The following is a 14,985-nucleotide window of genomic DNA, read 5'->3' as shown; positions in this document are numbered from 1 at the left end:
CTCATTTAGGATCCTAAATAAGCCTCATCTTTATAACTATCTACAATTTAGGATTTTGCCATCATTTAGGATCCTAAATAAGCCTTATCTTTATAATTATCTACTATTTAGGATTTTGCCATCATTTAGGATCCTAAATAAGCCTTATCTTTATAATTATCTACAAGGAGAAGAGGTATTTAGTCGTCACCTTAAGTCTCATGAGTGTGTGCGCCAAGCACAATTCCAAAAATCAATAATGCTTTGAAAACACTCTGAGAGGGGGTTGGGAACAGACAGCTTTGCTGATGCAGATGCTCCTTTTGGTGTGCAGTTGTGCACATGCTCCCTTTTCTTTTGATCCTGCTTCTGGTAGTGTTTGTTGCTGAGTTTTGCTGAACTGTGTGTTGGATCTATCCACCTAACCTTGATTCCATTATACACACTCTATGGTCTTCTTGCAAATCCGACAAAGGTGCAAAGTGTTGATTTTACTGCTGTTCTCATTTGTTGAGTTGGAGAGCTGGGTGGAGAAGATACACCTTGCAACAGACATGTTGACTGATTGGCTCATCTTTGGGAAGTTAAATTGCACACAGATACTGGGCAATAGGGACCTATATACACTGACAATTTTAGGGAAATCTCCCACCAGTGCACTAGCACTGATCCTGCTCAATTAGTGCTCACAATAGGTAAATGCTTGTGTAGACCAGTCACTGTATCTTTTACCACCATGTTGTCTAGACCAGCTCTGAGCAGGGTTAAATTATACACCGTTAAAACCACTGCTGGCCAGTCTCAATTATCACTTCCATGCTTGCCAATACTATGTAGGGAGATTTCCCTAAAATTGTCAGTGTAGATACAGCCCTTAGGAACACCATTCTGCAGCATGTAACTCTATCTACCTCCTTCCACATATCATCTGGTCCAAAAAAAAAAGAAAAGTCAAAGCTGGAAGATTGGCTAATATCACATCCCCTTCCTAACACCAGTTTGAGCAATGTTAGCATTTGTGCACGTTTCAAAATAAAGAATCAAACAGGCCACTAGTCTCAGAGCCTCCCTGCTGGAGCCTTGCAGTCCTACCCCACCCCAGAAAAGGGTGCAGTAAAGGTGAGTCCTTCAGGCTGCCTACAGTGGCTGTGGGGGAAGCAGCCAATTAGAGAGAGGCTGCAGGGAGCAGCCAATCAGACTCCAGCAGGCTCATATAAAAGGAGCTTCTGGACAGAGCAGAGTCAGTTGCTGGCTGGAGCTAGAGGAGTAAGAAAGGTGCTCTTGGCTGGTTCCACAACCTGGACAGAGCAGCTGCTGGCAGGAATCAGAGGAGCAAACAAAGTGCTCCTGACTGCCAGCACGCAAATGAGATCTTCAGTCCTGACCTAAGGGTTGAGGTAAAGCTGTGGCCGTGGGAAAGTGTCCCAGGGAACAATAGCAGCACAGAGTTAAAAGGTATGCAGCAGGTGGATGCTAATTGTAGGGTCCCTCAGTTGGAACCCAGAGTTCTCGCCACAGATGGAGTGGCCAAAGCTCTGAGCAAGGGAGTTTAAACAGGTCAAGAGAAGGGGCTGAGGGCCCTGAAGAGGATCACCATTTGTAGACTTTGATAACCCCCTTCCCCCAGAAGGGGACCCAACTGATCTAGTGACTCAGCTGGAGAGCTGGGTGAGAGACTGGCCGCCAAATGAGAAGAATTACAAGAGCAGAAGCCCTGGAGGCACTACTCCATATCAGAGCAGGGACAATACTATAGTGAGCCCAGAAGAGGCTAACCATAAATGAAGGTACATTGATGGGCCCTGTGAACACTTTCAGACTTGAGCCCAAGACAGGGTACTATGATAGGCCCTGTTGGACTGTTTTGTTGCATATCTATGGCCTGTGTGTGACTCAGCCAGAGGGCTGAGTCAGTGAAATCCTGCTCAAGAAGTTAACTGGCCAGGAGGATTTGCCACAGACAAGCAGCACAAAGCAAAGAATGCAAGCACACACACGGCCAGCAGGAGGCGTTCACAAGAGGCAAGTGGCCCCATCACAGTCACTCACCTGAAATTCCACAAGAAAGGAAATTTTCAGAGGCACGAACTGTTGACATCCTTTCACATCCAAAAGCCTGTGTGTGCTTAAAGAGGAAAGCAGTCCCAAAGACTGTTTGTTTATAGCCTAGATCCAGCCTTTGCTTTACTTTGCACTGAGAGAGGAGAAGACATCTTGGGAAGCCAATAGGGAGGTGTTTGGCATGGGGGGAAGCAAGTCTCAACTGATATTATTAAGGGCCCAAGATGGAGTTCTAAGGTGTAAGGTAGGTGGAGATTCCACTGCACTGAGATCTGGTATCCCAAAGGTACTTAGGTGCCTAAACTCCAGATTTAGGTATCTAAATCTGTGTTTAGGTGCCTAAATCCCAGTTTTAAGGTCTACCATGATTCACAAAACTCCCGCCAAACTCTGTAGAACCTACATATGTCAGGATAGAAGTTCCCAAGGTAATTAAATTTCTGCCTTTGAGCACACACCCTGTTAACTCAGTAGGAATCCAGACACCTATATTTTTCCTAAGCCCCACAGCAATTAATGAACCAAGCCACCTAATTCACATGCAGGATCCGATCTGGTAGGTGTGCTTATAGGCCGCCTTCTGACTAGAGGAGAAGAAGATGGTGGTGCTGCCCACCTTATAATTTTTAGCCCAATGGGTTAGGGTACCTGACTGGGATTTGGGAGACCCAAGTTCAATTCCCCACTCTGCCTGATGGGGAGAAAAGATTTGAAGAGGGGTCTCCCACTTGTCAGATGAGTTCCCTGATCACTGGGCTAGGATATTGTGGCCTTAAACTCTATGACTCTAATCACTCTTTAATTATTTATTCATAGTAGAACAGCTTCAACAGGAGAGATTGAGGGTAACTTACATCAGACTATCCCATAGATCAGTGGTTAGAACACACTCCTGAGAGTGTGGAGAGGCCTGTTCAAATCCTTTCTCCCCATCAAGTGGCAGAGGGAAGTTGAACTGTATCTTCCACATCCCAGGCATGTAATCTAACCACTGGACTAAAAGTTATAAAGTGGGTGCCCCAACCATCTCTTCCAGCTGCTTTGTGTGATGTGAGGTGCCTGCCTCACATATTCTCATGAGAAGCGGCTTAAATGCCTAAGCCATGTCACTTCAGGAGAGGGGCTCCCATTTGGGAATCACTGCAGCCTGGATTTAGGTGCCTATCTCCATGAGAGGGCATCTCCCATTGGTTGCCTCCTGTGCTGACTTTTTTGTGAATTGTAGTCTAAGGCACCTAGTTCTCCGCTTTCAATGCGTGGGGAGCATAGGTGCCTAACTAAGACTTTGTGGATTGCTTTATGTTCCTATAATTTTCTAGATGCCTAAAAGTTGGGTATTTTAATGCTCAGTGTCACTGTTCCTACGTATTTATGCTACTCTGAGCCTATGTGACCACTCAACAGCAGCGGTGTAGTGGGGCCGGAATGCAGCAATTATACAGAAACAAAATGGCATCCTCCTTGTAGTCTCATGGAGGATGCCATTTTGTAGAATAAAATGGAGTCCTCCACACACTGAGACCTCACATGCACCATATGTGTGAGGTCATGCTAGTGAGGGCAGGGTACCTGTACTTTCAAAAATCAGGACTGCCCCCCTGCTCAGCACTAAGGGACTCTATTCAAGGCTTATGAACCACTTAAATCCTACATTCTCCCTAATTTGAGGATTTAAAAAGTGAGACTTATGTGCTGCGTTGGATTTTTGCTAGCCTGCTGCACAGGGGTGAGTTTCACTTAAGAATCGTCAACACAGTTAATCCTACTTCAGGAGATCTCAATTTGGGGGTGGCAAATTGGTGTCAGGAGATTGACCATCCTGTCCTTCCTGCATTGCCAAGTGGGCCATGGTAGGGAAACGGTGGTAGTGATCTGGGCAAGGTTAAGAAGCAGTCTCCTACCCTAAAACTTCCAGAATCAGTTAGAGAATGCAAGTATTCAGGATAACTCCATTTTCAGTGTATTTGTGTTGTCGCCAAACCAGTCAATATTGCCACTGATCATAGTCTGCCTAGAGCTTTTGAGTCCTATGAATGTCAAGACATCCTATATAAGACTAGAAATAATGTAATGTTTATTATCAAATGTTTTGTCTTGGCCTTACTTGAATGACATCCCTGTATAAATAAAATGTGGAACTCTAGCTGCATATTTATTTCATAGCATTATAGTTACTTATTTGTATTTTTCATTCTTTTTATTCAGGGAAGAATGAATCAGACACACAAAGGAAAAGCAATGCAGTGCTGAAGGTATCACGAAGGGTGTTTCTAGTCTGGCAGCCTCCACAGCTGCTTCGCTAAAGAAAAAGCTGAGAAGCAACAATGACTCACTGACTCTCATCCTTCTCTGGAAGTTGGTGATGCAAACCAATCAAATATAGATCTTTTACAGAATCTTAATATTTTAATGCATTTTTAGGAAATTCTCATGTTTTGCTCAAATCCCAACCCTTGGATGCCTATATATATGTGGTTATAGGGAGCTTGCATATATGAGGGTCAGAAGGGGCCTCAATCCCACTGGCTTTTATGGGAGTTCAGGGTGCATAGCACCTCTCAGGATATGGCAGTAGATAGACTCATTTTTCAAGGTGCCCATTGCCTTCAACATCCACTGGAGTAAGTGTCATACTCATCCCAGACCTATAGGCACTCAGAAGTTGGAAGGATTGTACCCTATGGCCTTATTTCAGTAGAATCATAGAATGTTAGGGTTGGAAGGGACCTCAGGAGATCATCTAGTCCAACCCCCTGCTCAAAGCAGGACCAATCCCCAACTAAATCCCCAAATCCCTAAACGGCCCCCTCAAGGATTGAGCTCACAACCCGGGGTTTAGCAGGCTAATGCTCAAACCACTGAGCTATCCCTCCCACTGAAAGCACATACTTACCTTCAATCCTCTGAGCAGTCCCTTTGAACTTTAGTTGGATTACTCCCGTACTTAGGTGCTTTGCTGAATCAGATCCTGTGTGTGCGCACCCACAAACTGGTAACAATGCATGCAGAAGACACACTGAGGCGTCCAAAATGGGTAAGCACATATTATTGTATCTGTCTGCACATGCAGATATGTTGGATGTACTTGCACACATGAAACTGGAGTGTAAGGGTACATATGAGTGTTTACAGTCCTACTTCAATGGCTTATGCATGCTCCTGTTCAAGTCAATAGCAAAACTCCCATTGACTTGGATGGGAGCAAAATTGGGTACTAATTTACATAACTTCCCCCTTGTGTAATACACTGTCAGTTTTGATAACTATTTTGCAATCTTTCATTTATGTTATTTTAATTGAACTAACCTTTAGAATGTGCTGAGCTCTACTGTGGTTAGTCTCCCAATAATTTCAGAAATTCTTTGAAGAGAGGTACATGGCTAATAAAATAAGGAAATCCATCTCAGATTAATTTCATGTGCATTTTTAGATTATGGTTAGCAATAGATGACAAGTTGGCATGGCAACATTTGCAGCTTAACCACTAATAAGCGCTCTTAAAATAAATCTGTGTCATATGTGGGTTTCTTGCCATTAGCATACTGTACCACCTGAAGAGAAGCAACACATATATCATTTGCAAAACACGCATACAATTAGACCCTAGTTCTTATTTTTGAATGAAGTGTTAAATTAAGACATCATGCATGTTTCCTGGCATTTATGAACAGTTTCCCACTATGAAATATAAATGTTGATAATGAACTTCTCCATTTTTTAGTGTCTCAGGCCTTCAGCCATTCACTCCATGTAAAAAAATGATTAGCATAAGGAATATAGATAGTGCTATGTTTCTTTTGTGGCACATGCCACATTCACCTCTCTTAAGTTGCATACCTCCTAATATCAAAATTGTCTTCCATATTGTAAAAGACTATTAGCTCATTAAACTAGTAGGCGGGTGGATTCATTCTGTGTGTCAAAAGATTTAGAATTAAAATCTCATCTTTAACTCAAATGATAATAATAAAACAGCAAAGCTATTAATGTGAGCTTGTGGATTGTGGTTAGACCAGGCAGGGAGCATAATGATTAATTTCCAATTGACTTGTGGTGAGCAGAAAAAAACGGTGTCTAGTTATTATAGAATCTGTTCAGTTCAAAATGCTTTCACTAAGCAAACTTTGTGCAGGACAAAGAAACTATTTATGCCTCTCTCTCTAGTAGGCTGACCTGCTTAGGTGTGTGATAAATTCAAACAGGATAAAATGGAACAGCTACTGATTATCTGTATTTGACAAGGTGCTGCTTTTCTTGTGTATGATAAACTGCTTCTCAAAATGTAAAACTGGGCACTTTGGTTGGCTTGATTTATATGCACAATATTTTTCTGACCAAATTAATTGCAATTAATGTTAAGATGCTGCTATTAAGTCCTCCTATGTAAATATGTCCCTCTGCTCTCACTTTGAACAAAATACATAGAATTGACAAACTGGACATTTTTACATATACAATATGGTTTATTTCTTAATTCACTTATTACCATACACTCTACTGTGCAGAGCATTACAAGATGTTAAAAATATAACTCATGACATATTTCTAATCAACCAATGGAAAATTGAAATCTGTTATTTGCACCAACACAGTTGACAGATGCTGGAAGTACAGTGAGTGAATCACTGAATGATAATTATGTTAAATGTATGCTAATACAATTGGCTAAGAAATATTTTATACACACAATATAATTCTCAAAATAAACATCCTATTCAGACATCATTGATATTTGTCTGTGGCCTTTAAAAAGTGGAAATTCTCATCCATATTTCATAAATCTACCTGTATTTCTAATATGTAGATGAAGGATTTTAGTATTTTGAATTGCATTGGTGGGGAAAACATGTGCACGTTGGCTTTTGCAGCTAATCCTTTGGAAATCCTTTAGTGCCTTAAGGAGCCAGAGGGGGAAGAGACTTTGGGATTACAGTAACTTGTTCAGACCTCTTTCCTGATTCAGCAGAATTCCTTTAAGACATATTGTGCCTTGGACTCCAAACATATTTGCATTAGAAATCAGTAGTCATGGTATTATGGACAGGAATTTTTGTCCCTTTACATATCCTAGGTTACAAAATCTACTGGTGTTTCCAAAGTAGGATACAAAACTAAAACATCAAATTCAAATTCTACCATTGGAATCCATGGTATGAGTCGTCATCAGCCAACTAGGAATGTTAAAGTTGGAGTCAAACCAACAAAGAAAGTTCAGCTTAGCTCTGATGTGCTGCTTAAATCCTGGTTCCATTGAAGTCCATGGTAAAACTCCTATTGATTTCAATGGGTCCATGATTTCACCCTGCCTTTTACTTGTGCAGCACATATGATATATAAATATAATTCACTCATCATCACTGGCTATGCACAGCAGGGACAACTGGTCAGAGGAGAAGGGAGCTCAGGCTTGGCTTGATTTAGAGTTGTTACTGTGTGGTGTAAATCTGTGCTCATTAGTGTTTTACTTTGTCACATGGATTCTTGCTATGTTGATACGATATGTAAATGTAAATTGCAATGAGAGAGGTAACTGTACATGTGCAGCAGCTGATTTCCAAATATAAATATGTTAGCATCTGAACTGTTTAGATTTGTTTTTCTATGTTGAAAGAGAGAGTAATTTATATTAGGTGAAATTCACTCCTGTGCAAAAAGCCTACACAAGGCCCTAGACAACACTAATTTAGAGTTTTAAGTGGTCTTGTGTGGGGTGAATTTCACTTATTATGAATGAAGGGTTTGGCAATGATGGATACAGACATGAAAAAAATAAAGTCCCCGCAAATAGTCATCTTCTGTTCTGCTTCCTGTGACTAAAAAAGGGGGTTGGAAAATGTGTAAATAATATCACTCCTTGGCTTTAACTGTAAATGCCAAGATTCAGTGTAGCACAGATTTTTGTAGCTTGTTTATAAACAAGACTTCTGGCTTTTATTTTGAACATATGAAGCCCATGTAAATTAAAGTAAGGAGTAAAGACTTAGAAGTATTTGTTTGAATTGAAAAAGATGGATATTGTCTCACCTCTTGGGACCAAATTTAAATTGAAAGCCTTGGATGCACAAAATATTGATTAGGTTCTATCAGCTTTTCATCTATACAACAGTGTGATGTTAGCTAGGAGTCATGAAAAGCTGATTGTTAAGGACACAAATTAGAACCAGTTTGAAAAAGTGCCAAAGAATGCACAAAAAACTTGGGCTTCATAGTATGATATAGATTACCCAAAAGTTACAGCTGGGTCCTTTTTTAAAATTGTTGTAAATAAATGCAGAAAGCTTGACACTCTTATTTGTAAACCCCTATCAGTAGGAATTAAAATGGAACAGCTAATTGTGTTCACTTGAGTGACATAAATGATGCTATTATCATTTTGATGTGTTACACTGAAGCCATCTTGTTTACATTTTTCAGCAATGAATTTCCCTTTAGGACATTTCCTTCATGTAAGTAAATGTACATATATGTTAATTTCAAAATAAGTAGAGAGGAGATGGACAGAATTGTAATACAGTCACAAACTCTACCTTATGATTATTACAGATTTGTAACTATCACTTAAAATTGTGTAAAATATGTTGACATTTTATCTTGTTATCAGATGTATTTTTCTATGTTAGTTAAATGTATAATTTGCATAATTTTGTATATTCAAATGTATGCATATTTTAAATTAAAAACTTTCTTTAAAATGTTTAATTATTAGTTATTCATTCCACGGTGGTGATAGAGCTTTTGAAGTATCAGTATAAATAAAACTCTAAAAAATGCTGTTGGTTTGGCGGGGAATCATATGGCTATATAAAAAGTTAAAAGCCTGGTGCTGCACACTAGGGAACTAAGATCCCAATCCTGCAGTGCTTAATATCCATATGCTTAATTTGATGTATGGTGAGTTATAAAGTTAAGCACAAATGTAAGTGTTAGCAGGAAAAGACTACTGACTGGACAAAAAACAAAATGTGAATGTAAGTCTTTGCAGGGCTTGGGGATCTAATTATAGGACATTTGTTGGATTCAAAATAATACCTTAGACCCAATTCTGTGTTGTGGTCAATTCCCATTACAAGCAGGGTGCCCAGCACTGAGCAAGAATAGCTCCCTAAGATTTAAATAGCTGAACTCTAAATATGATTCCCAAGTCCCTGAGAGAGGAAGCCAGCACCAGGCCTTTAGACCCTGAAAATCCCATTTAAGATCATGAATTTTGCCTTGATTGCTGAAGAGTATTAAGATTAAAATTGAGGATCTGCTGATGTATGTCTTGCCAACAGTCAGGCTTTTGATAAGATAAAAATTGTTTTTAAATTACGCAAACCTGCTTATATGAGTTACTTCAATTGCCTATCCTCAGGTGTCTAGCCTCCTTTGAATGGAACATATGTCATTGGTATTAATGATAGATACACATATAGATAGGAGATCCATTAGTAGAAACATAGTGTGTATGTTCCCTTAAATTTTGCCTCATTTTTCCAAATTGTCTTGAGACAAGATTAGAAACAACATCCATAAGAGAATTTCATCAAGGTGGTATATTTAAACAACCTGACATCATACTACACACTTTTCAAAATAAACTCCACAAACCGAGGAGGCAACTGAGAACCAGATTGTGACTCAGAGTAAGGTCTGTTCCTGTGCAAACTTTGTGGCAAAACTGCAATTTAGACAGGACAGGACTGTAGGCATGTAAATATCTCAGCATTTAGAACAGTTATTAATTAAATAAAATGTCAAGAGACTTATGAAGGACTTTAATTTCAAAGCCATGAACAATTTTGACAATATTATGTGCCTTGGATTTTTTTCTCTGAAGTATAAACATTGTTTCCTGTTTTAAAGCTATGAGCCTAGTAAAGCACCAATTGGTTTAGTGTCATATTTTATAATGGTGCAATAGTACATTATTTATTACTGTGGACCAGAGAAAACTCCTGGTTCACACTCGCCTGAAAATATTAGATTAGTCAAAAAGTTTGTGTTATTTACTTCCATAGAAGTGAACAATTCTAAAAGCCTGAATGATCTTAACCAATCAGATCCCATATACAAAGGAGGCCATCCCTGGTGGCTTTAGATGATTTCAGCAAAAGATAAAGTTGATCCTTGAGTCAACTAGAGAAATATGCACATCTCTGTTTCCTGATTGGCCCATCAAAGGTAAATAATTTTTTTCTGGAGGTCTAATTTCCTCTCATGACTAGCATATTAATTGAAAGGAAAATTAATTACACCTTTACACGTTACTGGAGAACTTTCCTGTTATTTATGAAGACGCCATTCAGAATGTAGGTAATATTACACACACTGACCTCATGTTTCACTGAATATGAAGATTTAGTATCCCTGGGAGTAATATACTGAATTTTTCACCTTGCTTAATAAGCCCTGATGCTACCCTCAACAAAAATCAATTTCTGCCCATTATACAAGAGAAGTATTTCAGTAAGTCACAGCCTAGAAATAATTTTAATTATTTCCTTACAAACCCATGAAATCCTTACAGGATATATATTTTATAGCATGGAGGTTAACAGATGATGTAACTCTTATGAAAGCCAGCTCTGAAAAGATAGGAGTATGTGTGTCTATCTCACTCCTTCCCTCTGTGATTGTTACAACAATTGGTTAGTCAACCGTCAGTTCACTATCAGTAGTTAACATCCCAGCCCCAGTTATACAAACGATCCAGCCAATTTCCCAGTGTTGCTGATAAGTCCAAGAGAGCAAAAATCAGTTTGTCCAGGAGAGAAATTCCTTTGAAATGTTATATCTGGACTTGGTATGTTATATCACTGCTTCATATACATTTTCAATCTGTGGAAATGTATGTATGAGAAGGTTAGTCCCCTGAACTAACTTCCTTCTCAGACTACTAGAGGACTTCTACCATTGACGTCAATGTGGTGGGTGGCATTGTTTCACCCCTACTCTTCCACTTCTCCTGTGGCCTGTAGAACGTTTGATCTTCAATAGTTTTCAGTTTGTGGCCCACCAGGAATGGCTTTAAGGACCTTAGACAATTAAAGGGTGAGTGTATTGTGGTGGTTGTATAATAGCAAACATATCCATTGTTTCCTTGTATGCCAACGATCAATAGCTTTTGTGATTGATTAAATGCTTCAGCTTCACTTAGTCTATTAATCAATCTCAGCAGCATTTTGTGCAAGTGCAGTGCGGTAGAGAATATCCCTTAGGCAACTGCTGCGGTAGGAAGGACATTTCCAAGGTTTATGAAAACAGTTTTGACTGTCAGAAAAATATCATTGTTTTAAGTTACTTGCCTTAAACCACATTTGGAATTGAAATCTACCTAAGGATGTAAAAGCTGGACTTTCTGAACTACATAAAGCAGTGACAGTCGCTCAACTTGGCCTGCTTTACAAAGATGTCCCCTAATTTGTTTTGGAAATCGGAGGCATAATTCACTCTTTGTTGATTACAATGGCAGTTAAAAAATCGTTATCAGAATAAATGGTTAGTCGTGGTTTAAATATAATGGACCCAAGTCATGCTTGGTAGAAGAAGGCGCAACTCCATTAAAAACATTTTATATAAGTTTTAAAATATTTGTGTGTCTAGGTGTTTGCCAGCCCTGTGTTGTATTTCCTGTTGTTTTCTTTCACTCAGACTCTTGTCTGGCTTAAGAACAGGCGCTCGTTTAGGGAAAGTCCTTTACTGCAGTGAGATTCTATCCAACGTTGTGCAACTGGGCTGTAAATCTTTCCTTGCACAGGCCGGGGGCTAGCAGCGAGGCTGGTCATTCCGGTGCTGAAGGGACAGCTCCCAGCCAGGCGCTCTGGCGGCTCCGGCTGCAGACAGCGGGGAGCCTGGGGCAGGGACAGTCAGGGCATTATTCTGCGCCTAACGCTCCAGTCTTTTGTCCGCTCCCCGCCCACTTCCCCGGGGCAGTTTTGCAGGCGCAGTGTCCAGACCGCTCCCTGCAGAGGGCTGCGGGCGGGGAGGATTTGCAGCGCAGCTCGCACCAGCGCCGGGTGCTATTACTTCCGTGTCAGAGGCAGGCAGCAGCGGCGCGGCGGTTCCCTCCCCGGCACGCTTCAGTCTCACCCACCGCCGCCTCCAGGCTGAGGCTAGACAGGGAGCTGGAGCGGCGGCCGGGCGCACGGATATCGCTCCCTCCTCCCCCTTTGCAGCAGCTGCTGCTGCTACCAGAGAGAAGCAGGGAAGCGGCCGTAAGGAGCACCAGATTTTCCCCTCCCTGGTCAGGAGCCCGGAGCTGTGCGTGGGTTGCCCTCCCTGCTCTGCACCTATTGCCACAGAAGGCCAATCTTCGCTGCTGCAATTGACCAGCTGCTGCTGTGCGGGAGGGAGCAGCAGCCAACCCAAAGTTGCTACAAAGATCGAGGCTTCCCGGCGAGATCTGGCACCAAGTCCAGCTCCTTTGAAAGAAGAAGGAGCCAGCAGGCGCTTTGCTGTGGACGTGCCCATTGCGCACCCCCGTCGCTGGGAAGCCCTCGCCTCTCCACGTGCGGCAGCACCGCGGTATCTTCCCCCGGAGACAGCGGGTAGTGCGAGTGGGTGGGTCGGTGGGCGCAACTCCATCCCCAGCGCTTCACTGCGAACCAGGCAGCGGCCGAGGATCCGCAATCTTTGCAGCGGGGGGGAGTAGCCCGCTTTGTACAGGGTGGGGGTGTGCACCCCCTCCCCCTGGACCGCTCTTTATACTGGGGGGCTAGTGCGGTGCTTTTCCTATTCGCCCAGGGCTTTCCAATCGCCTAGCGCTGCCATCCTCTCCCCCGTTCTCTTTGTACTTTAGTTCACGTGCTGCCTACTGCCCGGGCTGTTTGGAAACCCCCCGTGAGATTTCTCTTCGCGGGTGGGGGGCTTGCGTCTCCCAGATCCCACCAGCCAACCCCAGCTCTGCCACTGCGCTGCTGCATCCGTTCACTGGTGTTTATGGTCGCCAGCAGCCGATCCCGGTAGTGGAAGGTGCAGAGGAGCTGGGGGGAGGGAGAGAGCCGGGGAGAGAGAGAGAATGGCCGAGAGAAAGAGGAACTGGAACAAGGAAGACGACCTGCCCGTGTATCTGGCCAGGCCGGGCACCACGGCTCAGACCCCCCGGCAGAAATACGGGGGCATGTTCGCCTCGGTGGAGGGGGCCTACGAGAACAAAACCATCGACTTCGATGCCTACAGCGTGGGGAAGAAGGGCTCCCGGACCCCGCGCAGCGGCAGCAGACACGACATGATGCTGGATGGGGGGGACAATTACAGTGAGACCGCCAGCGATGTCAGCGAGGTCTCCGGCTCCGTGATCAGCTCCCCGGGAGACCGGGACGACAAGACCCCGGGCATCGAGATCAGATACCCGATGGGGAAAGAGCTGCTGCAGGGCCAGGACAATGGGAAGGTAAGGGCGTGGGGGGGAGGACAGGGGGTGGCAGGGTCTCGGTACCGAGCGCTGGCAGGGGGAGAGAACCCATTCATGGCTACAGCGCCAACGAGCCCTAGGCATCAGGAGTGTCACAACTGCAACAGCAAAGAGTGCTGGGCTCCCAGCCTATGCAGCACAAGCCCTGCTGCAGAGCTTTACTGCGGCTTGCCGGTAGGTCCAGGGCTATTGCAGGGATCACCCGTTTGAGCATAACTGCCATATATCCCAGGTTAGGCTCGGCATTGCAGGTCGCCTGTGTGCAGAATTAATACACCCGGCTGCTGTTACTGCAGTCCGAGAGGGCTCAGGAATACCGCGTCTTCTGAAGCCTGGGACGTCACTCCTTTAGCTTCTTTTAAAAATCTAAATAATCAAACAAAAAAATCAAAGGTCGTGGCAGTTTTTCCCAGGGAACTATTCCGTACAAAGGGCTCTTGTACGTTCTAGTTTGGAACACACACACTTTAATGTTCTAAACCCTTAATGCCTCTTTACAAGGCACCGTATTCAGAATCTACAAACACACCGGCACCGATTCCACAAGGCTGGCTTGGACGGTGCCATCCAGCATAACAAAGCCGTGAGCTCAGTCCTAAACTGAAATCTCTGATCTGAGGGGCCTATCCTAATCTGGGAGCCGTCAGTTTCACTTTTCCTATCGCTGGAAAAGCTCTGATGAGTCAAACACACCCACCCACCTCTACATACACCAACTCCACCTCTCTCCCCGTCCTGTCTATATTGTGAGATTTGCTCGGTTAATGCTGATCTCAAACCACCTGGATCCTCCGGTGGTTTCATTGTATCCTTAGCAGATTGTTTATAGCTGTAACCAAACAGAATGGGGTCCCAAAGCTCAGGCATTTCCTTTAAAGCAACGATAACTGTCTATCTGTACTGCTGAGCTAAGCACTGGATAATGGCCTGATTCCTGAATTGGCTGACTTCTGTTTCCCTGGTGGTAAGCGATTTTCAATTTTGCCTCCCACTCATTGGAGCAGGACAAAGACTATACCAAGATAAATTAGGAAATTAGAAATGCAGCTGAGTTCTCTAACCAGTAGCTTCTTGCAGTCTGAGCAGTCCCACTTCTGTACATACAAACCTGTGGCAGAAGTCATAAATAAAACACCTCTACATCACAACACACAGGAGACTGGCTTCCCTGGGAGATTATTATAATGTTATTTCCTCTCTAAATAAATAGACCTTTGCAGTTATTTTCTCACTTTGGTCAGTAGATCATCTGAACACATTTGCTCTCCATACATACACACCCCCAAACAAACAAAAATAAATCCCTTCCACTTTTCACCCCATTTGGCTTTTAACACACACAGCCAGAATATTTGTCAATAAGATTTATTTTCTTTTACAACCTAGGAGCGGAAATCTCTCTTGTTTGTCTTGAGCCAGGATCTGGTACACTTTCCTGGTTTGTAGTCATAGCACAGAGCATAAAGGTGGTAATGGTCATTAGAGGTAGTTTTGTGCCAGATTAAATATGTGACTTGAAAAACTGGAATCACTAAATACTGAATAGGGGT

The 14,985-nt window shown here is 42.8% G+C and overlaps 1 protein-coding gene across 1 annotated transcript in view; it reads left to right on the top strand.

Moving 5' to 3' along the window:
- The first annotated feature begins 12,002 nt into the window (after window positions 1-12,002).
- CRMP1 (collapsin response mediator protein 1) overlaps window positions 12,003-14,985 on the top strand; it is a 64,268-nt gene continuing 61,285 nt past the window's right edge. The window contains exon 1 of the mRNA XM_039541172.1: window positions 12,003-13,414. Within this exon, the coding sequence (XP_039397106.1) occupies window positions 13,040-13,414 (375 nt within the window). The 5' untranslated portion in view covers window positions 12,003-13,039. The remainder of the gene's footprint in view (window positions 13,415-14,985) is intronic.

Source organism: Mauremys reevesii, linkage group 5 (assembly GCF_016161935.1).
Source record: "Mauremys reevesii isolate NIE-2019 linkage group 5, ASM1616193v1, whole genome shotgun sequence".
Taxonomy (NCBI): Eukaryota; Metazoa; Chordata; order Testudines; family Geoemydidae; genus Mauremys; species Mauremys reevesii.
This window is presented reverse-complemented; position numbering and strand designations above follow the sequence as displayed.